The sequence below is a fragment of the Pteropus alecto genome, unplaced genomic scaffold (assembly GCF_000325575.1).
Source record: "Pteropus alecto unplaced genomic scaffold, ASM32557v1 scaffold14, whole genome shotgun sequence".
NCBI lineage: Eukaryota > Metazoa > Chordata > Mammalia > Chiroptera > Pteropodidae > Pteropus > Pteropus alecto.
In genome coordinates this window covers 6,635,050-6,662,096 of record NW_006436810.1, presented here as the reverse complement: position 1 = coordinate 6,662,096, position 27,047 = coordinate 6,635,050, and the positions used below count along the sequence as shown (strand labels likewise).

Sequence of the window (27,047 nt, the reverse complement as noted above, 5' to 3'; positions counted from 1 at the left end):
CCGGCTGCGCACCTCATCAGTGAAGGAGAGATGATAGTGTAGTGCTTTAGATTTATTTTACCAGTCAAACGGGAAAGCCCACGCAAAGCCCAGCGCACAGTGCTCTGCTCGTTTTCTCCCTGCCCCGGCCGCTACTTCCTTTTCACAGAGAACAAGGGAAACCACCATCAGCGAGTGACGAGCACTCGACAGGATGGTGCCGATGTGCATGTGGTTAGCCTTAGAGGAGGAGGCAGAGGGTCAGGGAGGCCAAAGAGATTCCGTGGGCTCATTCACGCAGTACCAGGTTGAGCTGAACCCAGGGGGCCAGTCCTCCAAGTCCGCACTCCACATTCCACACCAGGCTCCCTCCTAGAGCCCCAAATCCACCTTCTTTTCACTTGAATGAGGACAATTTTCCTACATAATAAAACCTCCTGAGTCCCACCACTCACTCCATGATGAGAAAAGCTGAGAAGCAGGAAAACCGCTTGCTGGAATTCTTTCGCCATGACTTAACTAAAAGAAAGGTCCGAATTATTTGAAAGGTGTGAGTCTGTCGTTTCTCTTTCTCTCTGAGTCGGCCTTTGCATGAGACCTAAGGAGCCTGTCCTTGGAACGGATGCTGTAAGCCTTGACATTGTATCCTGGGCTGTTAAAGGCTCCACTTTGAGAAAATCCCATTGGTCAGTTAAAATCAAATTTATAGAATTTGCCATCAGCGGCGAATCAGTTACATGGTGTGTTGCTCGAACATGTCTTCCAAAAGCCCAGACGTCTTTGTTATGTTCACTGATGACTCCCTGGAGCTTAGAGCATAGCTTGGTATATAGTAGATGCTCTCAGTAAACGTTGGTCAAGTAGATGAATTTACACAAAGATTTGCCATGATTTTTTTTCCATGTGGGGCTTCAAGCTAATTTAAAATAGAATATTATTTTTAAAGCAAGAGAGAGGAGGAGTGAGTATGCTTTAATAGGAACATGCTTTAATTGTAAGGTGAGGCACGATACCGTGGCTGCGATGCTATATTCCAGTGACCAAACTCACCCTAATCAAAGCTTGCTTGTCCTGTGCTTCACCCTCTCCAGGTGTCAGTCTCTCTCCGTATCAGCCTGTCACTCTGTTGATATGGTAACAAGCAATAATGAGCGTGTAACATCCCAGTAAGTAACAGAGTGGCTTTTTACCTTGAGCCCTTTGGAAAAATTTGTCCAGTGCCTGGCAGAGAACTCTGCACATGGCAGCCACTCCATAAATGTCTGTTGGCACTGATGGTATTGTGATGATGGCAAGATCTTAAAATAAAGGACTGACATGGGTAGTGGAAATTCAGGCAGGGGAGGAAGGCTCAAGAGAGGGCCTGGCGTTTTGATTAGACAGGTTCCCTATGCTTTTCAAATCACGACCAGGAAGCTACGCACACTTTCTATGCTTAATCTTTCAGTATATTTATACTATAGTTCGTTATAAAAAATACCTGAACCAAAATAGCGATGAGAAGAACATTCTCTACATGCATTGCAGATAGATGTTCAGGTTCGGAGGTAAAATTAAGCACACATTAAACTCCTCGAAACCTTTTTAAAAATTTGCTTCTTATTTCTCAGAAATTATCTTTCTGTTTTTCCTTTTCTAGTTTAATAGGATAAGAAAGAAAAAGGGATCTCAGAAGAGAGTAAATACCTTTTTCTTTTAAAAAAACACCAGGGTGTGACCCAGTACTGCCCCTACATAGGGTTACATTTCCTTTAAAATAGAGTTTTCCCAAAGTCAGGAGCACGTGAGTCCAAACCTTTCAAATTTAGAGTTGTAATGAGTTGGGCAGAGCCGTCTCACCTGGTGCATAGTTCATTCACTTCCTCCTCCTTTCAGCAAGTGCTTATGCAACACCTGCTAGGTGCTAGGCGTGTGACAGGCCTTGAATACGGCATAGAATGGGAGCACCCAGCAGATGGGCATTTTGCCCGTGTTGTCTGGGATTCTCCCTAGTACATTGGGGGCTTTCCATATTTATTTCCATATTATTTCCATAAATATTTGTTGAATTGGTGAATGGTCCTAGCACTCCTAGACTTGATCACAAAGGAAATTATAGTAAATGTCTCCTTGCTTAGTTAGCACTTTTATGCCAATAAAATCTGAGTTAAAGGAACCTCAGGGTAGCTTTAAGGAGAAAATGAGAGGTGAATTACTGCCGGCCACAAGCAACCTTGGGGTAGTACGGAAGGAGGCGTGGTTATGCTGTTGTCCTGTTTGCCACCGCACGCGTGTGAAGGGATCAGGGGTTCTCACCTGTGCCTGATGGACATAAGCTGAGGAACTCTGGAGCTGCAGTGAGCACAGGAACATTTCTGCTCTAGTTCCCGTCTTTAAACCCAGTCTTCGGTTTCTGCACATTTGAACGTGGCTGCTCCAAAGCAAGAGTCCTGGGAGCAAAGATGGGGTGCTGCCAACAACTAGCAGTGGTGATTCCCTTCTCCTTGGCGGGGCATAATTTTGGGATGTGTTGAGATAATAGATGAGCTAAAAATGTCAAGGGACAAGAATCTAGCCAAAGAGTTTGCTGCTTCATTAAACAACATCTAATATCACAGAACATTCAAATAGGACCATTATGGGTTCACAAGGTCCTGATGAGGTGGATAGATTCTTCCTTCCTTTCTTCCTTCCTGCCTTTCTTTTCCTTCCTTCTCCCCTCCCCTTCCTCTTCCCCTCTCTCTGTCTCTATTTTCTCTTCCCCTAAATCGGAGCAATCTTGGGCCCCCTATTTCTTGTGGACATGATTTGCCTGTCAGAGGGCATCTATTTTAAAGTGGGGGCGGCATTCCAGGATTTTATAACCTTCCCGGAGCAGAAGTAATTGGCAGTGCTGATGGCCAATCATAACCCTCTTACTTCATTAAAGGTGGCCTGAAAGGACCAGCCTCTGTTCTTTAGTGACATGATTAACCAGCAAGCCGTTACATCTGGGAGCAAAGATTGCTCAGTGCTACTTTACAAGCACTGCATTTTTCATGTATGTTCACGTGAAATTTTATCTTTCTGGAAAGGTACACACAAGTTCTTATGACTTACTTTACTAAAATAGTTAACATTCAATTTGTTTTCATCTTTTTGAGAGAGAGAGAGAGAGAGAGAGAGAGAGAGAGAGAGAGAGAGAGATCATTAAATGACGATTGTCAGGAGGCTTTTTGCTTATAATGGGCAATTTAACCAAGGGTCCCCTGGAACACACAGTTGCTTACCTTTGCCTTTTCCCAGAAAGTCTCTAATAGCTAGAGCAAGTTTGGGGATTCGTGTTCAGATTTCAATCATGCCTGCTGCTCTTCTTGTCCATTATTACACTCATCGAGGATGAATACTCTTGGGATTCAGTTATGCCCTATGGTGGGCTCTCCTGGGAATAATTCTATTAATATCACTTTTCATCTTCCTAGGTGCAAATTCAGGAAACAGCCAGGGCGGGAATCTCACTCAGCCAGATGCCAGCTTCCTCAGAGCCTGCCGGGGAGGAGTCTGCATGTACTGGGACCACAACAAATTCCTCCCCCAACTTAGGAGGGATGGATGAGGAAAATGCATCATTGGTCCAGCACCTGGGGATAGAAAGCTCTACTCAAGGCCCACAGAGTGAAGCAAAACAAGACAGAGAAGACAAGGCACCTGGGCATTCCAGGGAAGACCTAGGACACGAGCTGAGCCTCCTGGAAGCCCATCATGCAATCCTGTCCCCTTGTGAGCTGTCGGTGCATGCCCCCCAGGAGGGCAGCGCTGACCCCAGGGAGCCCCAGGCTCGCTCTGTTGCTTCCCCTGCACCAGCAAATATCGTCCCCACCCTGGAAACCATGTGCTACAAGCCAAAAGACAGAGAAGCTGAGTGTGCGATGGAGCATCTTGAAGCAGGTGACCCTAGCACACGTGACACCATGGATTCTGCTGTTGGAATGCCAGAGGATAAATATTTGCCTCAAGAAACTTGCTCCATGGACTTAGAGCTGGCAGAAGGTCAGAGCGAAGTGTCTGAGTTCCGTTCTCTGGATGACAAGACGCTGGACGTTCTTTGTCGAACACGAGGTTCTGAGCCTCCGCAGTCTACGTGCAGAAGCAACGAGAATGGAGACACGGTTGTGTCTCCTCCTCCTGTCAGTTCCTTCGCCTGGAACATTCCACAAAAAGCCAGCGAAGGTGCCAGTGAGGAAGGTCTAGCCGAGGTAGAGAATGCCACCTCCACGCTGGCCTCTGTGGGACAGGCCAGCCAGGCGAGGCCGAGCCCCAGCACCTCAGGAGGCCTTGAGGAAAGGCAGCCTCCGTCTTCGGAGGACTCCTCTGTGCGGCGTAAAGAAGGGGGTGCTGAGAGCCCCAGTACCGGTGCCTCGGACACCACGGGCGCGTCCGCCAGTCAGAGTTTAACCGTGGAGTTGCCTCAGGAGAAGCCAACAACATTCACTGCAAATCTTGACTGTCTTCAGGTCGCCAGGGAGAGTGGGGACACACCAACTGTTAGCATCGCCACCAGAGTCCACCCAGCCAAATACGTCCCTGTTTCCATTGCTGGGAACCGCCATGCAGATGGCCCTGGGCAAAGCTTGCCTCAGGCACCGGATGAAAACATTTTTCCACTTCCTTCCAATGTCCACATTTTAAATGATTCCACCACCGAATCTCCGAAAGAGCGCCTTTGCATGGCTCCCAGGGGACCGGGGGCCTGTGTCCGTGTCCCCGGGCTGCCAGCGGGAGGAGGTGTCGGTAGCGATCCTCTTCTTCACGCTGACGACCAGTCTGAGGAGAAGAGCCAGGCCGTGGACAGAGCAGACACCGGGCGCCTTGAAGAGAATTTCCCGGAAAAAGGAAGTGAAACGGCACGGGGGGTCCGGCAGGAGGGCCCGCCCTCTCAGCACTCCGTTTCCGAAGATAAGTTCCAAGAGGGTCGGCCCACGACATCTGTTGCAGAAGGGGACATAAACCCCGTGCCCTTGGACCACTCGTCAGCAAACTCCAGGGAGGAAAGAGGGCAGAGCTCAGGCCTGGGGACTAGCGTGTCTGCGGTGGCTACAGCCACTGTGGACAATGACAGTCAGGCTGTGAGCAATGTTCCACCTCTCTCTAATACCCTCCCGGAGGTGTCTAAAGAGAGTGGACCAGGACAGTGGGGAGCAGGCAACAAGCTGAAGATTATAACTCTAGAGGCTTCTGTTATAGAAGTCTGGCCACCAAGACGACCGACAGAATCTGCGCGCAAGGCGTCAGAAGCCGGTGCCGTGACTCCTGACGGGGTCTGGGCTGTCTCTGACGTTCTGAAGGCAGGTGCCACTGTGCCTGAGCCGGACCCCTCTGAAATAGCATCAGCTCGCAGTCCTGAGGCTGAGTCAGGCTCTGCCCTTGTTAATGACAGAGAAATCCGTGAAGGTGAAGAACCAGCCAGCCATGCACATCAGAGTAGTCTTTCTTTCCAGTGTTTGAGCCAACCCAGACTCCTGGAGTCATCTGTGGACCCTGTAGATGAGAAGGAATTATGTGTCACAGATTTGCCATCAGAGGCTTCCAAAACTGGAGGACAGGAAAACGGAAACAGTGTGAGTCGAAACCAAGAGGAAAGCCAGCTCAGCGTGGGTCACCCTGCCTTCTTTAAACGGTTTCTGACTGGCCCCCAAATCCTAGAGTCCTCTGTAGATCCCATCGACGAAACAGGTGTGGTGACGTGGAAGGTGGAAGCCCAGGAGCTTCCTGAATCCTCTCTGCGGCTCCTCAGAGAGGAGAGTAAACCGAACAATGGAAACTTGGGCCAGAGAGTGGAAGTTGGACCTGCCACCTTGCCAGCCCCATGTCCTGACGAAGGTGGGGAGCCCAGTCCAAGTGGGTGCAGCAGAAGCCAGGAAACGCATGAGAGTCGCTCGGGGGAGGCTGAGCAAAGTGAAAACCTCTCCGCAGATTTCGTTTTCCCCACTTTACCTCTGTCTAACTGCCTTGCAATAATGACTCACGCATCTGTCGGAGTCCACACTTACGCCGCAGGTCAAAGTCATGACACCCGTGGAAACGAGTTAGCTCAGCCCAGACATCATCCATGCGCATTTCCTGACTCAAAGGGAGCGAGAGAGCGTGAGCGTGAGAAACATGTACCCGCTCCCAGTGGTCTCCCTCAGTCGCCTTTTACTTCATGCCTTGAAGGAAACATTACGAACTTTTCAATAAGCCATGAGATTGAGGAACCCGAAATAGAGGCACCCCAAAGTGGGGACACCAAACCCACGAACGCATCTGGCTCCCTGTCAGTGACTTTGGCATCCGTGTCAGGGGAACGTGCGTCAGAGGAAGCTCCTAAGCCACAGCAGGACCCCTGCCAACCGGGCCCCTACCTGGGCCACAGGAAAAAGTCAGGGGAGGACAGGCTTAGTCACGTGGCAACCCAGAATGGCAGATGCCCAGTGACGTCATTCGAGGAGGTCAAGAAGAAGCAAGAAACCACAGGAAGTGGACATTTAACTGGGGGGATAAAGAAGAAAATTCTGTCCCGGGTGGCTGCTTTGAGGCTGAGATTGGAAGAGAGGGAAAACGTCAAAAAGAACTCGAGCTGTCTTAAAAAGGGTCCTAAACTCGAAACATCGGTATCACGCACAGATGAGCAAAAAGACCCCCAAACGCCACCTTGCAAAAGAAAAGGAAAAGGTGAGGCTCTGTCGCTTTCTGTCGCTGTTAAATTTGGGGTCGCCGGCCAGACGTCAAGTTCCTATGTCCTCCTGAGTCCTTAGCAATTAAAGTGGCCGGGTAGGCATTGACTCTACGGCCGTGACAAATGGCTCAGCAGGTAGGCTCGAGGTTCTCAAACTTGAATGGCCCCTGAACCACCTGGAGGGCTTGTCAAAACAGAGGGCTGGCTCCACCTCCAGGGTGTCTGATCCCACAAAAAATTGCATTTCTATTAAGTTCCCAGGTGATCTAGGGGCGAACCACAGGCCAAGGCTACCTGCAGGCACGTTTAATTGAGGGAGATGCCCATCTGTTTAATTATCCTTTAAAAACACATTTCTAAAAGATAAACAGAAGCATTCATCACTGTAGCTAATTAGCATAATTAAATAGACCACATGCTAAGCAGGACTCCAGAAATGAACATTTAGGTACAATTTGGGAGTCTCCTCTTTAATCATTGATTCCTATTAAAAATGGCTTTGTCAAACATTGGGTTTCCTTCCAAATTTGAGTCTAAAATATCTTTCCAACTGACCCTGTCCTCTCTCTGAGCCTACAGGCCGCTGCGGTCTCTATTTCAGGTTTCAGAGGCCTCGTAATTGCGGTCACTTCTGCTTCGTGTGGGAGAATCACTGCAACCCCATTTCCACCCCACAGCCCGAATTTTGGCCTCTTCCGTGTCAGCTCCTCTCGCCCTTCCGGTGAAACCCGGTGCAAATCGGAGGCGTAGACGCTGCCGCAGGGGAGCGGGCCTGGGTGCGTGGAGCAGAGCCCCGGGGAGGGGCTTTCCCCCCTTAACCGAGGCCTCAGACCTGCAGGCTGCTGCTCGCCATTCCCCTTCCACATCCGATGGGCCCTCAGCCCGGCCGCAGAAAGGTTTAAATACAAAACCGCCTTCCGAGGAGTTTGGAGAGATCGAACCAGGTCGCTGGTCCATATGTTTTTAAGCACATTTAAAGAGAATGGAGCGATGTTTTAAAAGATCTCTAAAGTGGGCCTAGCCAACGGCGGCAAAGATGAGGGTACCGCATTCCAGGAGGGGCGGTGCTCTCGCACCTGACACCTGAGGCAGGTAGGAGTTGGGGGTGGGGGATGACTTGGATGATTCTGAAAGAAATTAAACGAAATGAGTGACCTTTTTTTTTGACACCGAAAGCTCAGTACAACTACACACCCAGACCTCCTCGTAGCTCCGTCATATGCGTTGCTTCCTCTGCCCCACCCAAAGAGGGGTGCCTCCCACGGCGCTGAGGCCTCCTGTCCAGCCAGCTTCCTCTCTCTCAAAGGCCCTCATTTAGTTCTGCTGCCCGTTTTATGGCCGTTCCTCCATCCCCTAATTTTCCGTGTGTTCGGAACTTATAACAGGCTGTGGATGGGGTCAGTTCTGCTGCCCGTTTTATGGCCGTTCCTCCATCCTCTGTTATAAGTGTTCGGAACTTACAACAGGCTGTGGATGGGGTTGGTAGCCTTGGAAACGTTTAGGCCTCCCCAAATCACCCACAAAGACTGTCACCGCACAGTGTCGGAAGGGCTCTCTAGAAAATATGTCCCAGAGGAGGTGGGCTTGGTCAAGACGCTAGACCGGGGGTTTGAGACTGTGGCCTGAACACCTAAAATGGCTAGCGAGAGCCAGCGGGGCCGCATGAATGGGAACGGGGTTCCATCCACGAATACTTGGTATGTTTTCTCGCTCTCTCGTAATATTGTTAGTACCTTCAGCTGTTCTCCAGCTGAAGAACATGTTACCCAGGCAGCTCATTATCACTTCCTGGGAGGAGAATAAGCCTTTAAATATGCGTTCTGTTATCCAAGTGTTTGTCGGCTCCAAGGAGAGGTGGGAATCACATTTAACACATCGACTATTTCGCACCGGGAGAATTTGAGGCAACAGAGCAAGCAAAGCGTTGGTATTGATGATTTTTGTCTTGGCTGTCGATTATATCATATTTTATATTACCAAAGCTGTGGAGTTATGGAATTTGGTCTCTAATCGACTGACACCACATTTCCAGTAAACTCCCTGCCTGCCAAATGATTCTGACCACCTGGCTGGCTCCTCCATCTTTGTTCTAATGGGTATGCTGCCACCCAGTGGCTGCCCTGTGTAACTACATACTTGCCCTGCAGTCCTAGCTCTCATCCCTGATTTAAAAAGCAGTATTCAAAAGTCTTCTTCCAACCCTAGGAATCTTTCCTTATTGCTCTTATTTTATTCAAGTGGACGCTTCTCTTTCGTTAATGAAATTAATGTCAGACATCACTGCAATCCACTAAGATATCTTCAGCAAAGATGACAGTTATCAGAGGAAAGGTAGATGAAGATTTTCCAGCAAATAACAAACGTTGAGTTGCGTTTTACATCTGAGCGCTTAACCACAGTTTTTTGGGTAATCCACATTTTATTCTACTCCCGAATGCCCAGCTCTGATTTTGATCCGGATCATCTGGTGATCATTTAAAAGCATCTTTATTTGAACCAGGTCCTATAGACTAGGTATCTATAACCCTGCCCCCAGCGCTGCCATCATTAAAAAAAAATCCTCAAGTTCTATTTCACTTTGTGCATTAAAGACCTCACTTGAGGAATTTTAAGTAATGAAAAGTAAGAGTTTCCCATTAGATTGATTTGTTCGTTTTCTTGCTGTTTAGGCAAGCCAATCTCCCCTCAGATACTCAGTTTCCTCATCTGTAGATTGAGGATGGTAATTATTACTCCTGTCTCTTGGGATCGTCATGAGAATTAAGTGAGATGGAGTGGGAAAGGCTTTTTTTTCCCCACTGTAAACCTCTTTGCAATGATTATAGGAACACTGACCTGCAAATCTCTCGTTTCTAGCTCCAATATTACTGAAAAAGATCCAAGCTGAGATGTTCCCTGACTGCTCCGGAAATGTGAAATTAAGCTGCCAGTTTGGGGAAATTCATGAAGATTCTACAATCTGGTGGACAAAAGATTCAAAGTCAATAGCCCAAGTGCAGAGAAGGTACGGCATTTGTCTCTGGTTACTTTTCACAGTTGTTCCTTGTTTGTTTCACAATAAAGCTCTAAAATAAAATAATAAATTATAGGAAGCAAAGAGGGAAATTGAAGCAGAAATTCCACACCCAAAGCATCCAAGAAGAGTAAGTAATGGAAGACAGATGTCTAGATGGGGAAAATGGTGATGGGTCTTGCTTGGCTGTGCTGCCGTTGAGTTTTGTGGCCTTAGGAAGTCATGAAACCTGTCATTACATGTAAACATGTAATTAAAAACATTTTTAATGACATTTTTAAATTTTAATTTTGAAAATTATTACATTTCCATTACATTTAGGAGAAGATGTCAAATCATCTTCTAGGCCGAGTTTCTGTGGTCCCAAGATTAAAGAGCTTTCTTCTCTATGTCCGAATTTTGCTATGTTTTCCATTTCATAAATTCCCATTAAGCTGACAAAGATCAAATGAAGCTAAGGTGAATCAAAAGGAAAAAACAGGCCATGGGGTTGCAGAAAAGTAGCAGCTATTGAAAGTGATAAGCAGCCAGCTCTGAGGCAGGAAAGCCAGTCTGTTTCTGGAGATGGAGGAAGAGAAAGCAATGAGAGAGAATCATTGCCAGGAATACCCTGTTTGGGATGAATCTGATCGAAGCTTCCTCAATCACCCTCCTGGCAATAAATACTTGTTCGAGTGAACTGACCAACTCGCTCTTCATCTGATATACCTGAGGAGGCGGGGCTCATTCTAGAGACAGATCACCTGGGTCCACTGAAACTCTATAACCCGAACTATCAGAAACTTCTCTCTGGCGAAGGAAATCTTGGCTCAGCTCCCCGAGTCGTGGGAGGTCTGTTTCTCTCCCCTTAATCGTGCCTCAAGTAGACTGAAAAAGTGAGAAAATCTGAGAGTTTTTCTGTATAACTAAATCAGATACGTCTATTTGGAACATATGTCTTGACGTTAATGCCATGTCTTGATGTTAGAGCCACTGTGGAACATTTGAGCTATAGTTGTGTTTCTATAACATGACTCCAAAAAAATCTAACTGGGTTATAATTGGTATAATAAAGCCGCTTTGCCTGAAATGTCGTCCTTACCTGCCTGTCTTATGTATGGCTTAAGAAGAATTAGGATGGAGAAATAATAGCTTGATTTTTAAATCAAAGATATTCTCTAAGCTTTATAAAAAGGAAGTACACATTAATCATTTAAAGTACTTTCTGTAACCGTCAGCCAAGCACAATTAACCAGCATTTTCTGCAGTTTTGCTCTAAGCTCAGAACTGGCACCCGAATCTTTCAGGTCCCTTTTCCATTTGAGGCGTCTTTAAAAGCCTAACCTCTCTCTAGGGCGCATATAACCCTAGTACCATGTTATTGACCAAGGATGACACGTGGCCAAGGCCTTTCCAGTCTTAGCGATGTTCGCTTCATTTCTTCTTGGCCGCAGTCTGGTTTAGGGGAACCCGTTTCCCTTCTCTACGCTCACACTCAAGGATATTTGGGAGTCATAATTCCCTTCATATTAAGTGGTCATTTACGTTACTTCAGGTGGGATTTCAAATATTATCAAATTTCTTTCACCCCTAATTCCAGGTGAGTGTTTTCTTTACATGCCCCGCCATGGAATATCTTACTGCCTCATCAAGATATAATTTTCAAAAAGTTGAAATATAAGAACATGTAGCAAAGGTCTTCTTCAACTCATTAAATAATGAGGAACCGGTAAGATGATAAAGCTGTCCACACAAGCATTTGAACGATGGAGATTTACATAGTCAATCAGGGAAAGGAACGCTCAAATGGGTTTGCGCATATATACAGAACTGGTTAGTGTTCGACAGGCAATACAGGTAATAAACCTTGGAGGTTATCTTTTCTCTTGGACGGAAACCTATAGGTTCCAACTCGAGCATCTAGGTGGGTTCTATTTCAACAGTAAATAGCAAATTCTCCCTTGGGCGAGCCCATTAAACAGTGACATACAAAGGACGTGCAATCATCCTTTTGCCTTTGTCCCCCACGTTTTGGATTCTTTTCCTTAACAGGCTGAGGTGTGGAAATGAGGTGTCAGGACACTTTCTCGCAGCTAGGGAAAAGCAAACGTGCTCTGAGCAAACCTAGAAGAAAGTGGTAGCTTTCTCTGAGTGTTTGTGTAATGGCGCCTTGTGCAATGTCTCGGCTCCATGAAGAACTCGAGCTGGCACCCTCCAGTGCTCCCTGGGCCATCGGTACCTTCTCGGCAACCAGAGTGCCCCAGGCTTTTGAAAGGGCAGTTGTCCCCATGGAGTGGATTTGGCTGAAAGCTGAGCAATGTCTTGGAGCCCAGGCCATATCATTCCTGCCTGACAACCAGGGAATGACAAGCTGGCTGCTGTTGAAGATGGGTTCTCACTGGTGGGCCGTAGGAAGGACACTCAAGGACCTCTCAGCGCAGACCGGATGTTGTGCAGTGGATGCTGCACCACGCCACTCCGGCCCCTGGGGCTGGTGGTGGGTGATGGAGTCTTCTGAGAAGTCCCCAGCCAGTTTAGTTCTTGGCAATGTTACTCTGATCCCACATGTGACATAGGCTTCTTTTGAGTTTGTCTCCCCAGCTTAGCTCTACTATTTTTCAGACCTTTCTGTATTTGGCCATTTCCTCCCCTGAAAAAAAGAGATTTGTCTTTTACAGGGTAACAGGATGTGAAACTGAGCTTTTCCCTATTGATTCAAAAAGGTGCAAGATATTTCTTTTCACTTCCCACGGTTTGTACTGGAGTTTTCCGTTTGTCCATCTCCTCCCAGATAGGAAGACTCTCAATGGCAAGGACTGGGCCTTTTTTCTTTCTTTCTTTCTTTCTTTCTTTTTTTAATTTCATCATCAAATACCCCAGGACTGGGCACATAGCAGCTAACCTGCTTTGATGGTTCGTGACTAGTCACCAGACCAGACCCTTGGCTAAGGCTTCACATGCCAGTCAAACCTCTCGAATGTTTCTGTGTATTCACATTGCACAGTAGAGTGGGGTGTTTAACAAAAATTGTACTGATCATCCCTTACAGATAAATAAATGATTTAAATGGCTTATCGTGACCTTGTTCTTTAGCCAGCTCATTGGCTTCAAGCACTAGGTCCGAGGAGCATTTGTTTTTGTCTTTCAGTGTATTAGAAAAAAATGCAACTTCAGAACGATGATGCGTGTGATGTTAATGTCCCCCACTGCAGTGCAGGAGACAGCTCCGCTGTGTCTTTGGTCATCGTGCAGGCCAGTCAGAAGGACCAGGGCCTCTATCACTGCTGCATCAAGAACAGTTATGGAAAAGCGACTGCTGAATTGAACCTCACCACGGAAGGTAAAGCTCCACCTTTCAGCTTCAGACGAGAACTGCTAGTTTCTATCAGTTCGGGGCATTCATTTCTACTAAAGGCATTTTCTTCTGTACCTTTTAGTTCTCCAACAACTTTCAAGTCACCAGGACATTAAAGGTAAGCTAACCTCACAACCTGATTCTGAGACCCATTGTAAGTTCACCAGGCTACCAATATCCAGAAGGGTATCATTTATGAAAGAGATCAGACTGTAGTAGGCAGTTTCTGGGAACTTGCCGAGGGCGAGTTTGGGGTTAGACCTTTTCCTTTAAGCATCAGGCTCGCAGGCAGCCATCTGCGTGGGGCTTTTCAGCCTCTGGCCCTTACCCAGTATGCTTTGTTTCTTCAGTTTACTTTTCAGTTTGACTAGCTGAGCAGATTCCCAAAGAGAGCCAGGTGTCCAGGAGAGTAACTCCATTCATTTGCAGCTTGATGAAGATGAAAGACGGGTTTTCGGGCTGTCCTTTGTCGCTTGTGCACACCTGGCACAGCAGCCCAACACTCACGTTGCTGTGGGCTACACATTGAATACAGTTTGGTGGCGTCCATGGTTGTCATGTAGCTCCTCTTAGAGAAAATGACCAGTTCCCACACACACGCCCACCCCCACCCCCACTCAGCAGTCAATGTGCTGGTCAATATGTAAAAACATACTTGTCAGGGGGCAGGAGGGAAGAGAGACCCTGTATTACAGTTTTCAATTTCCGTGACGTATATACTCTTACTTTGGCCAATTTTAAACTGCCAGTGTGACATCGTGAGAACGTGGAAGTGGGAAGCGATGCCCACGATCAGCTCCCAGGCGCTGGAGCCGGCGACTCCAGCTCACCTCTCAGGCCTCCCCCTCCCTGCCCCCCATGTTACCACAGCTTCCTGCTCAGTGTAGGGCCCTTGCTCATGTCTAGGATGGATAGGAATAAAACTCTGATAATTAAATTGATTTCGCATCTTAACGATTTATCGCATATGTGGATTTTTAAAGCGAATATCTGAAATCTTCGAGAAAATGAGACAGTACAGACAATCAAGATACAGTACATTAAAGGCATAGAGCTGGGATCTCGACTTCGACATGGTCTAGCAAATATTGTTACTGTTTCTTCAAAACAACAAACTTAAACGCAGACTCTCCGCAAACCCTCTCAAATGCTAAATACCTGTCTTTACTGGGTAGTGTACTTGTGTTATAATCCTAAATCCTTCTTCCATTTCTGTGCCCATCTCCCCAAAAGTCAAAATATGCAAAAGAATGCCCTACATTGTTATCTTTCAGAAAACAAAACCACCTTTGGAAGAAGGGTGTCTCTGTTTCCATCAGCTTCTTAGCATTGCTTGGCTGTCGCATCCCAGAGACTGGCTAGGACCTCGTTCATTTAGGTTTGCAGAAACTCATTTCTCAAGGTTTTTAACAGTCCAGAACGAGACCCCAATGGGGGTAAGCTACTGGCCACCTGGTGGAAATCACACCCCTGTTTTAGCCCTGTGACTCCAACCACAGAATTTGGGTCCATCCCCTGATGACGTCACCTTCTCCCAGCTTATTCTCCCCGAGGCCGGGGTTCCAGTTTCAATGACTCATCGGGTTGGGGTGGGGGGCCTGTCCTCTCCTTCTTCATGCACTGTCAGATGAAGATGCTTCAAAAGATGTCTTTATCACCTTTTTCTATTTGGAGAAATCTCGCCCACTAAACATTTTATTAATTCAATATCCTTGAGGAGGAACAAATACCATTTTATACAAGTTGGTCTCTAATTAATAAACTAATAAAACTAAGTTCATAGGGAAAACTAAAATGAATGATGGTCCAAATAAAACAAACTAGAACAACTTAATGGTAGCACACAGGACTTTCAAAGAAAAGTCCTCAGATACATTACTTTTTAATTTTTTAAATCTTTGTTAAGTAGGCATTTCAGTTGGAAATTATAGACTGGATTGTTAATGATACCATATAGAGTACTGTACAAAAAAATTCCTTGGTATTTCTAAGCATACAATCTGGAGCATTAAATTCGATGAATCTTAAAACATAAAGTGCACAAACTTCTTACTTTTAAGAATAATTGAATTTTAGAAATTTGGGGATTTTGAAGGAAAATAGAGTATAGTAAATGTGGTTTATTGGGCTCCTATATATATACACATAAAACACTTTCTAAGTGGCATTAGGGGCCAAATTGTTCAAATGAAATTAATTATGTAGCTAGAATTGAGAAGATTTGGGTTGTATGAAAAGTATTCCCTCTCCATTTTGTTATCTAATTTTTAAATTTAACTTAAGAAAATAAAATGACACTCTTCTCCATAAATTAAAAAAAAAAAAAAAAAAGTCTGGTCTTATTACTTAGGATGAAATCTGTGATACAACCATCTCCTTAAAGGTTATCTGAAAAATGCCTCGTTTGCCTATGTGTTTTCCTGCTGCTCCCCCAGTTCTCAGTAGAAACTCAGCAGGAGACTTCTGCTGGCCTTTGTGAAAAGTCCTGGAGCATCTTTCTGAATACTCCTTCCACTGGCACCTACACCCACTTTTTCTGTTTGAAAACCCCACCTGTCCTCTTCCTTCCTTCCTCCCTTCTTTCTTTTCTTTTCTCTTCTTTTCTTTTCTTTCAACAATTAGGCCTAGATTTTAATCAATACCCTTAAGAATAGTTTCAGTCTCCTCATAATTTTAAGAGTTAGCATCAGGCATAGACTGCTCTTAAAAGATATGATTTGAAAATATTTTTTAAAAAAGAGAAAACATTTCTCTAAATATTCTAAATAGAACTGCGAAGTGAGATTTTCACACAACCCATAATGTCTTTCTTCTTTTAAGCATTCAGAAAGGTGACAGTTTTCATTGACTTTGAGGAGTGGAAGTCATTTAAAAATGTCAACTATCTCATTTTATTAAAAAAATCTCCTCCTTTCTTCTCTCAGCCAATCAGAAGTCTGACTTGGCCAGCTCTAGTTTAAAATGGAACATTCTGATTCAATCCATCGTTATCGGAAACATGCACAGAGTCATCTCTGAAACATCTGCTAGAAAACAAAAATAATTCTGCTTTTCTCCTTACAAATAAATCCAAAGTCATTCTACCTTTTTTCAGTTTCTCCCCAAAGGCAGTTTTTTTTTACTTATTTTGCTTTGTTTGGGTTTGATTTTTGCCTGCCTGTTTCTTATAGTTACCACAGGAATCCTCAAAAGGCAGTATTGCCCCGCAAAAGGCAAAAATCGGTTCTTAGGGAGGCAAAAAACACTCTTTTTGTGTATAGAGCACAGATACACATAGAGTAGATAATCAGATATACAATACATCTGTGGTATTAAAATTTTATGGGAGGCAATTAGGAAAAAGTCTAAAAAGAATGAAAAAAAAAGATTGAGAAACATCGATTTATCGGATCTTATCATTGGTCTTCCCTCCTCTACACATTATCCATCTTTTCAACTTACCTTTAATTACCTGTCATGGTTCTGCTAATATTTTCCAGATATGTCTAAAATTCTTTCCCTGGTCTTCCCAGTTCGGTTCCAACCAATCTTCCCCCCCTTTTATCTAATCCACTGGGGCCTCGCACTGACCTTCAGATATCCCCCAATCCTGCTTTTTGGCTAACCGATGTTCCCAGATAGGGACAAATGACAAGGTTGACCTGTAGAACCTAAAAGGGGAAATCACAGTTAACTCCCAACGGAGCATGGCTCAAAGATGAGTTGGGGAGATGGATCATCGAGGAAGATGGAGGAGACGACTAAAGTTGAGCTATGTTTCAGGATGTGAAGAGATCGAATTCAGCCAGCTCATCTTTAAAGAAGACTTCCTCCACGACAGCTACTTCGGGGCCCACCTGCGAGGTCAGATCGCCACAGAGGAGCTGCACTTTGGAGAAGGCGTCCACCGAAAGGCCTTCCGCAGCAAAGTGATGCAGGGCCTCATGCCCGTCTTCCAGCCCGGCCACGCCTGCGTGCTCAAGGTGCACAATGCCGTTGCCTACGGGACCAGAAACAACGACGAGCTCATCCAGAGAAACTACAAACTCGCTGCCCAGGTGGGTCCACCTACCCTAAAGGTATTTTGTGATGTATGAGAGGGACTCATGATAATCAGACTCAGAATCAATGGGAGTGTCTCCAAGAGGGTGTTTTTCTCCCTTTGGGGTGTGGTTATAAGGCAGCCACTGGATTAAGGCCAATTGCTGGAGCCCCGTCTCTGCTCCCAGGAATAATTTCTTAGCCTCGTGCCAGCCAGATGGGACTCAGCCTGTGTCTGGAGACACCTCACTAGTTCTGCCCTGAGATGAGATCGTTTCTGTTCCCAGGGATCCCTCTGAGATCCCGGAGGCTCTGCATTTACTCGGACTCAGGATGGTATGGAAAGTGGCAGTTCTAAGCTATACCGGATGCCAGGATCCTCAAAGACAGCGAAAATCAGGAGCTGTTTCTGGGGTGTTTTGTTTTGGATGAAAGCAGAAGGAGGTGGGATATATTTAGAAGGACAGGACAGAGGCATTTGTCCTGTTTCCTGACTTCCTGAGTTTTTTTCGATGTCAAGCCCATAAGCTACAAAGAGAGTGACCCAAGTCTCTAGCTCTAAAGTTCCCACCTATCTATGTTATTGAATCACAGTATTTTTTTTTTTTTTTCTTAAATCACAACACTCTCGAGGCAAGAGGGGAGAGGAAGGGAGCATCACCTTCATTCCCTTCCTCCCTCTCCCACTTCGGTCCACATATTTCACTCTTGCCAGTAGCACTAGCCAAGCTTTCAGGAGAGCTGGGACCAGCTCTTTTACAAACTAGGTGCTCTTTAAAAACGTTTTCCCAATAAAATGAATAGATGGACGTAGATGAATGCCTCGATTGCTCTCAGGCATTCACCACACGTGATGCTCTCAGATGCGGCAGCGTCACGTGGGGCTCAGTGCTCACGAAGGCAGCCCCTCCTCTCCGGGTATAGGGTTTTTGCCAATTGTATTTCATTCTCCTCCAAATTCACCCTTCCCTCGCCCCTTTTCTTTCACTGGGTTTTCTTTCTATTTCAAGTATCATCTGGCCCAGTCGTGGAAAATCCCCTAGTGTCCAGACTCCCACTTGGAAAGGGCCCACAGAGTAGAAGGCAGTCTCCAACCTGCTTTCCCTAAGCCAACAGTCTCGTCAAGGTGTTCACTCTTTACAACTCAAATTGCACCTCTGAAGAGGAGTCTCAGATGGGAGAACTCATGGGAAACCCAGCAGGTCCCAAGCTTTATCTGACATCCTGCCAAGGGGCCAGTCCCCTTAGCTCAGGGGTGAACTTCACCCATATGGTTCCACAAATTTTATAATTCAGAGACACTTGGCCCCAGAGACCACTTGACCTTCACCTAGATAGTTCGTTCAGGTCTCAGAGCTCCTATGTAATTGAACAACTCTAGGTCATACCCATTGTCTCTTCTGTGGCCCCCTAACCAGGGGATGGGTTTGGGAATCCATTGGCTTGATCTATATTAGGAAATCTGATTAGCTTTACGCAGCAACTCTCTGGATTTCCTCTGATCGCTCGGTTTTCCCATGCGTTTGGTGATATAGGAATGCTATGTTCAAAATACTGCCAGATGCTACGCCAAGATCTATGCTGCTGAAGCACAGCCTCTGGAAGGCTTTGGAGAAGTGCCTGAGTAAGTGTGTTTGCCCTGTCTTATATTTCCACCTTGGACTTGTTGGGGACTTGGGAGGCCTGGAAAGACGAGAGGTTGAGAAGGCCCAGTAAGACGAGCATTTCAATTGGTCCCTCTGTCTGAAATCTATGGGGGCTTACATGGCTGCTGTCCTGTTCTTCACTGGGTCACTAGAGGCTTACAAAAAGATACTTGATAAATATTCTTTAAATAAACATATGGTGGTTGGATGGATGGATGGATGCAATAAATGTATTATGTTAAGTAGAAAAGAAAGGGTTTCTACTCTCATGGATATTACATTGTCTAAATAATAAGCAAATATGAGAGAACACAAGACTATTACAAACCAATTAGTCCTATGATGACAATAAAATGCGGTGCTGTGTCAGGGAAGAGTGAATTGGCGATCAGGATTATCGGAACGTGGTACCCATTTTCTGGAATCCTGCAGAGATAAATTGCACCGATTACTTTATCTGCTCATTGACCAAATATTTATTCACCCAAGCAAATTTTCGGGTGTCTGGAGCTTGTGTTCACTGGTCTTTTATGTGGTCGAGATCATACGTGCATGCCTAAGTGGGAGGAGACACACTGCACCTTGGGAATTTCAGAGCGAACAGTCATTCATATATATCAGCAAAAAGTGAGAGAAGGAAGAATTCTTGTCTACACTTCTCGTTAGCTCAGAAAATGGGAGAGCTTCTCCCCCTGAGGCGGGACGTGGGGCACACCACATACAAAGTCTAATACCGTCCGCTCATTACCAAGGAGCGCTTAACTTACTTATTTAGCACACAAACATTTCTCGGCAATTTCAAGAAACATGAGCACAACAGAAGGAAAATGTTTAATTGCTTTTCAGTTGAACACACCAAGACACAATCCGGAGCGAGTTCGGTCCCGTTCTCCTTCTCCCCCAGTCCTGCCCCGTCCCAGTCCGTGTCCCCTCACATTCTTCTCCAGGAGGAAGAGTGTTAGCCAGGTGATCAGCCCACTGCGCACGGAGCCGGAGCCGCCTCCGGGGACACAGGCCCGAGTTGTGAGACGCTTGGCTTGTACACAATTTGGGGCCCTGTCTGAGGAAAAGGACACTAAGTTATGACTGTGGAGGCTGTCCAGGGACTTGGAAAAGGCCTGTGCAAATGAGGGACACGGGCTCTTCATCAGCTTCATCAGCATCCCAGTAAATACGCCACCGCTCTGAAGACGGATCAGGATATTCTGATATCCAAAACCCCTTTCCCTTTCTTCCCGTGGGAGAACATGTGAACACGGGAATGGTGATGATATCGGGAGGGATCGGGATCAAGGTCCTCAGAAGGGCATCTGTGCCAGATTCCACATTTACTGAACCAGAGTCAGAGGATTCTACACTGGGGCACACACGCACACACGCACACACGCACACACACGCACACACACGCGCACACACGCACACACACGCACACACACACGCACACACACGCACACACACGCGCGCACACACTGGTCTTCTTCAAGCCCTGTGCCCTTGAAGCCATGTTAGAAAAGATGAGTAAGCGGGATGTTGCAGCCAACGTGCGGGGGTGGGGCGAGCAGCGCTCCCCCGCCCCAAACGCACCCGTGTGCAGGGAGGCGGGGCAGGGACCACAAGCCGCATTGGCCTGGTCAGCAGCTGTGAGAGGAGGGAGGGGGCATCCGGTTAACCCCAAGAAGGAAGGGGCCGGTGAGGGACCAGGGCTCACAGCGCGGAAAGGGAAGCCCCCAGCAGGTCCCACACAGTCGCAGTCTCCTGCGAGAGCCCCGGGCTCTGAGCCGTGGCCCGTGCGCCCAGAGAGAGGGCTTGGCCCTTGACCTGCCCTGGAGGCTCTTCGGTCAGCCCGCCGCACCACCCAGGCCACCCCCATGGTTATTCCTGACAATGAAGCCGGCCTCAGAAGTTCCTTTTTATGGGGCACGCGGCGTCTAAAGAATGAAGCGCTCCACTCTGCAGCTTCTGTTTTGAATTTAATAAGACTTGACGCGGGCAGTGAGAAGGCAGAGAAGCCTGAGTATGAATGTGAGGTGTTTAACTTAGGAGGCTGCGAAGATGCAGCTGCCACTTGAAGATGCTGAAGGCAGGGAGGAGACCCCCACAGGCGTGTGGCAAAGTGAAGAATTTGTTTTGCATGTGCCGAGTCCGAGGTTTTCGGTCTCCGTGGTCCATCGAACTGCCCCTGGCATTTGGTCTTCTAAGCCTGGAGCTGGAGGGAGAGAAGGGACCAGCGAGCTGGTTTGCTGGTTGGTCATCAGCGTACACATGGTCGCTGCAGCTGTGGAAACGGTGCCATCACCTGGGCAGAGCGTGTGGCGGAACAAGGAGAGGAAAGGGCCAAGGGGGAACCCCGAGAAACGCAAACACGCGGGGGTCGAGGTGTCGAGTAGCTGTCAGCAAATGCGAAGAAGCGACTGCCGTGGAACAATCCCCAAGGTCAAGGGCAGAAGGTGACTCCAGAGAGAAGAGATTAACGCCATCAGATGCCGCAGGAGTGTCCCAGGGAATAACTGGAAGCCCAGAATGGATGACCTTAGCGAGTGGGGTGTTTGTAAAGTGAGGGGTAACGGGTCACAGAGGGACTCGGAATCGAGGTCACTTGGAATAGATACAAATGGAGGCTCCTCGTCTAGGACATGAAGGAAGCAAAGGGAATTGGAACGAAATCTGTGGCAAAGTCCCATCAAATGAAGGTGACGATGGTAGTTTTTAAGGATGGGGAGACGAAATCAGATTCGTGGCCTTGGGCCAGAGGGAGGAAGTGAAGAGTAAGATGACAGTAACCAATGGAAGACGAAACTCGAGACCAGGCCTTGGCAAGCTTTTTCTGTGAAGGGCCAGGTAGTAGCTATTTTGGGCTTTGTAGACCAAGAGGCAAAATCTATACATCTTTGTCGATACATTTTAAAATATAATAATCATCGATGATCATTTTGACAGGTTTACTAAGGAGAAGAATGAAAAAAGATTTAAAGTAATATTTTGCTAACTTTTTAAAGTAACTTTGCTTACATTTAGGGTTCAGAGTTAGTGTTCCCTACAACCAAACGAGTTGCAAATGTTCATCTGTAAAAATCATTCTTAGCTCGTGGGCTGGATGAAAACAGGATTTGGCTCAGAGGCGACAGTTTGCCGGCTCTGCCATACTCGTCGTTTCTCCTGCAGTGAGTAGTGGGTGAAAAGGATTCACGCAGAATCTTTCACAAGCTTCCTTGTGTTTTGATGAGTCGCCTCCTGCCCCGTGGCAGGTGGAAATGGCCAGTCGTGACATCACATCCTGCTTAGTGCCGGAGTTACCGTGTTGGGGAGTGGGAGGTGCGGGCAGAGCATCACTGGGGTGGAGCTCAGGGTGATGTGTCAGGGAACCCTCAGTCCAGGCAGGGTGGGGTGAAGAGAGGGTCAGGAGGTGGGACTCGAATTGGCTTGTGCGTTGTGTGCGTGGGTCAGCGGAGACAGAGATATGGGGTACCGAAATGTAGGGGATGGGCTTGCCCCCCGCTCCGCCAGCTTATTTCCGCACAGTCTTTACGACTCAATTCGGGCCACGCTGCCCCTGGAGGGCTGCTGCCTGTCTGTGTTAGGCGTAGGGAGTTGGGTGCTGCAGTGACTTACCCCAGAAAGCAGGGACTCTGTCTTTTTCATCTCCACTTCACTAGTGGGGTTTTGAGGTTCTGGCCCAAGCTATTCAGTAGGTGTGTTTGTTGAGTGCGAAGAACAGGAGAATAGAGTTGCCAGGCACCAAGACGGGGCCGATGTAGGAGGCTGGAGCGAATGAGTAGAACAGTTTTTACCGTGTTAAATTCAAGACGCCTCTTCGAATCGAGTGGAGACGGAGAGTACGTAGCTGGGAATATGAGTCAGGAATCCAGGGGAGGGGTCTGGGCCGGAGCCACAAACCGTGGAAATTACTGACCTGCAGGTTGTATTTAAAGCAAGGAGGTCACTGTGGGGGGCGGGGGCGGGGGAGTGCGGAGAAAGGCAAGCTGTCCAGGCCATGTCAGGGTCTCGAGGTTGGGGACAACTGAGGAGCCACCAAAGAGACAGAGAAGAAGTATGTAGGGAAGCAGGAGGAAAACGAGGAGGAGGTGGGTTTCTGGAAGCCATGGGAAGGTGTCTCAGAAAGAAGAAAGACAGACTGGCTCAGTGCCGCGGAGAGCAAGGCAGTCGAGAGCTGGGAGGAGACCGTGAACTCAGCAGCATGGTGCCCATGGTGCCCTTGGCCGAAGCTTCTTCAGTGGGGAAGCCTCTCTGCGTGGGATCGAGAGGGAATGAGCGCACGGGTCGGAAACAGCGAGTCTACAACTGAACTGAGTTTCGACGTGGGCTGTGGGGTCAGCATGCGGTGGAGAGATACTGTGGGCTGTGGGGTCAGCATGCGGTGGAGAGATACTGTGGCACGTGGCCGTGCTGCTGAGAAGGATTCTGGAGAGGGAAACGTGGACGGGAGAGAATGGGGAACAACCGCTGGAGTGAGGCCCCTGAGCAACATCCTTCGAGAGCGGTTGGGATCCAGGCTCCAGTGGGCGAGGGGGTTCAGGTCGGAACAACGAGGGCTCTTCCGCAGGAGGGGCGGGAAGGCGGGGGACGTGGGTGCAGACCCGGGGAGGAGGGAGCTGCGGAGTGGCGGCTCTTAGAAGTTCCCTTCTTATTGTTTCGGTTTTCACAGTGAAACAGGAAGCAGGTCATCAGCTGAGAGCGAGGTTGGGGAGGAGGTGTGGGTGGTTAGAGGTGAGAGGAGCAGGTAGGAAGCGGTCATCTAGGGCGGCATGACGGTGAATGGGTTAGCGCTGACAGTGCGCTCAGGATCTGGTCGGTTCTCCGCTTCAAGCTGCCATCGTCAGGCCAGCGCCTCCCTCCGGCCTCCCTGCCTCTGCCCTGGCCCTCGCACAGTCTGCTCCACACAGAGTGGCTAAGAGATCCCTGTGACATAGCAGTTTGATCGTGTCATCCCTTTGCCCCAAATCCTCCAAGGCTTCTCATCAATTCAGTACAAAGGGCAGAGTTTTTCAAATGGCCAACCAGACCTCCCCCCCCACGTCTGGCTTCCCATTTCCTCCGTCATTTCCTCCCTGTCTGCACTCGTCCACGACCCTCTCCCCTGGCTGACCGCACTCCGGCCATGCCGGCCCCCTCCCTGTGCTTCCAACGCACTGAGCGCGCTCCCGCCCAGAGCCTTTTCCATCTGTGCTGCTTCTACCTGGAAGGCTCTTTCCATAGACAGCCTCGTGCCCCTCCGCCCACACTTCCTGCAGCTCTCAGCTTAAATGTCCTCTGTCAGCAAGGCCTTCTGTGACTTCCCGAAATAAAACTCAGCTCCTCCCCCACCCCTGAACTACCAAGCTTCTTTACACTGTTTTATTTTTTTCACATAGCACGTAGAACTATACATTTTCTTGTTTACTATATGTCTCCTTCATTTAAATGTAAGATCTATGAGAGCAGAGCCTGTTTTGGGGGGTTTTTTTTACTGCTGTTTTCTGGAACAGTGTCTGGAAGAACGTCTGACACCTCGAAACCACTGAATAAATATTTGTTGACTGGAAAGGAAAGAAGGAAGGAAGGAAGGAAGGAAGGAAGGAAGGACAACAGGTGCACATGAAGAAAGAAGATGTGGTATATATAATCAATGATATATTACTCAGCTGGGAAGGAAGGAAGGAAGGAAAGGAAGGAAAGGAAGGAAAGGAAGGAAAGGAAGGAAAGGAAGGAAAGGGAAGGAAGGAAGGAAAGGAAGGAAAGGAAGGAAGGCAGGCTGGCTTTATGATGGATGGATAGATGGATTTAGTCACCTGGGAAGGAAAGGAAAGGAAAGGAAGGAAAGGAAGGAAGGCTGGCTTTATGATGGATGAATAGATGGATTTAGTCACCAATGGTTCATTGAGATGTGGCTAAAATGAGACATTCATTTATGCACGAGCAATTCAACTCCATCCCAAGGGGGAATTTCTGACCATTTCTAGGTACGAATCAACAGAAACACATCTTTTTACCTATTGAATAATCACTGGGGCATTTTTAGTCTAAATCGAATTGAACACAGGGGTTTATTCTGAAGCTCCCTGCTACTCCAGGTGAGGTAGGATGCCCTCGAAGTCTTTATTCCCATCCGAGAACATGATGTGTGCCCATGTTCTCTTCCTTTCCAGGATCATTCCTATTTTTCTCATCCATCGACCTGAGAACAACATCCCGTACGCTACAGTGGAGGAGGAGCTGATTGGAGAATTTGTGAAGTATTCTATTAGGGATGGGAAGGAAATCAACTTCTTGAGAAGAGAATCGGAGGCTGGTCAGAAGTGTTGTACCTTCCAGCACTGGGTATACCAGAAAACGAGTGGCTGCCTCCTGGTCACGGACATGCAGGGTGAGGAGGAAGCAGCGTGACCAGGCTCTGGGGATGCGGTGGGCCTGGGGTGCTCTGGGGATGCGGAGTGGAGGAGAGGGAGCAGTCTGCTGGGTGCCTTTCTGCACCGTCACCAGCAGCAGGTGTTACTGATGTCTCGTCAGAAACAAGGCGTGACAGAGGGGCCTGAAACGACCAGCCAAATGGAGTAGTAAAGTACATTTGAATGATTCATAACCACAATGCCTTCCCATTATAACAGGCCACCGAAGATGGACTTTATTGTTATGTCTCCAACAGGCACAGACTCAGAAGTACATTTGAAAATCTGGATGTGCCAGAAGATAAATTAAGATGTGATAATTTGTTTGTAATAGGTGAAAGGGTCCTTCACAGTTACTTTAGATTTCAAGCTTCCCTGGCGAATTTATAGCATGTTTTCAATTTATACACACATTTTGAGGGATACATTTGTTGTATGAGGTGGGGATGTCATAATTAGGTTTCCCACAGAGACAGCCTTGATACAGGTTGTGTTGGGGGGGGGGTCCCCAAGACCACACTCAGGTTCATTAATTGCTGGAAGGAGTCACAGAACTCAGAGAATCCTTTATACTCATGGTTACAGTTTATTACTGCAAAAGGACCCAGACTTAAATCAGCAAAGAGAACAGGTGCATGAGGCAGAGTCCAGGGAAGGCCAAGTGGGGGCTCCCAGTTGTCCCCTTCTGGTGGGATCATGCAGACAGTGCCTACGCCCCCCAGCCATGATGTGTAGCAACACGCCTGCGGAACTGCCAACCAAGAAGCTCAAGCCTTGGTGTCCAGTTTTTATTGGGGGCCCACCACGTAGGTGTGAATGACTGTCCATGAGATTAACCTTAGTCTCTAGCCTCTGCAGAGGTCGAGAGGATGCCACATAGCCCAAGGTACGAGGTAGACAAAGATACTTATCAGGCAGGACAGTCCAAGGGCTTAGAAATGACCTCCCAGGAGTCGGGCAAGGAACAAATTTTTATTTGGGCCACGTTAATCCTTTATTGCACACAGATGTTCAAGTACAAATATTTGAGAGGAGATCCCAGGAAACACCGGCAGGAAAGTGGACAAGTGTAACAGGGAAAGGGAAGGCAGCCCATGAGAATATCTTATAATACAGCCAGTTCCCAGTGTGGGTGCCTGCAGCTCACGCCTGCTGGGGGAATTCTGGGAGCCTCACCCAAGGAGCGAGGGAGCAGGGGTGTTTATATACCAGTTCCCTCTAGTTACCAGTGGAAGGCTGCTTTTGGTGGGGGTGTTGACTCCCCAGGACCTGCCAGCTGCCTATGGGCAAAGCCAAGCTAAGCAAAGCAGGATCCTGTGATCAGAGAAACTTCTCAGGCAAAGACATGCTGGTGGTGGCACCTGGAGGTGGGGCCGGCGAGCAGGAAGCGGTTGGTGTGAGGGCAGTGGGTGGGGCTCCAACAGCCCTGCCACAGGGGTTTCCTAGTCTTTCTTCTTTCCAAATAATCATGCTGTTAAGAAAAATCTGAACTGTAATTGTATGCCTACTAAATGGCAGACGTGGTCACACGCAAGGGCCGTCAGATCTAGCCGCAGCAAGGCGGTGAAAGGCAAGCCTGCCTCTGGGCTCCGTGCCCTGCTCCTCCATTTCCTTGCTGTTAGCCCTGGGCAACTTACTCACCTCAGTGCTTTTCACAGGGGGTTGTTGTGGGGATTAAATGAGATCGTATTCTGGAAAAGGCCACGTATGCAAAGTGGCCCTCAGATGCCGAAGGGGCTGAGAGACCCAAGAACGAGGCTGACAAGTCCAGCTTGTAGGCGAATGAATTTAACAGGAAGCTCACGTACAGGAAACGCTTGTCTTGGGCAGAGCAGGATGGTCAGATCCCCCAGCACCTCCTCCTCCTAGACCACCTTCGTTTATACCCCTCAGAGATGGGGCTGTGGCTCCAGGAGACAGGTGTGCGTGGTTAAGGCCGGATATCAGCCGGCCCTGGAGCCAGGATGAGCTAAGACATAGCTGACATCTAGGGCGCCTT

General features: G+C 47.8%; 1 protein-coding gene across 1 annotated transcript in view; it reads left to right on the top strand.

Annotated features, from left to right (window-relative positions):
* ALPK2 (alpha kinase 2) overlaps positions 1 to 27,047 on the top strand; it is a 97,259-nt gene that overhangs the window by 55,088 nt on the left and 15,124 nt on the right. Inside the window, exons 4-10 of the mRNA XM_006913749.3 lie at positions 3,420 to 6,648; positions 9,509 to 9,656; positions 12,857 to 12,984; positions 13,082 to 13,117; positions 16,762 to 17,036; positions 18,555 to 18,643; positions 24,809 to 25,026. Coding sequence (XP_006913811.1) covers positions 3,420 to 6,648; positions 9,509 to 9,656; positions 12,857 to 12,984; positions 13,082 to 13,117; positions 16,762 to 17,036; positions 18,555 to 18,643; positions 24,809 to 25,026 — 4,123 coding nt within the window. The remainder of the gene's footprint in view (positions 1 to 3,419; positions 6,649 to 9,508; positions 9,657 to 12,856; positions 12,985 to 13,081; positions 13,118 to 16,761; positions 17,037 to 18,554; positions 18,644 to 24,808; positions 25,027 to 27,047) is intronic.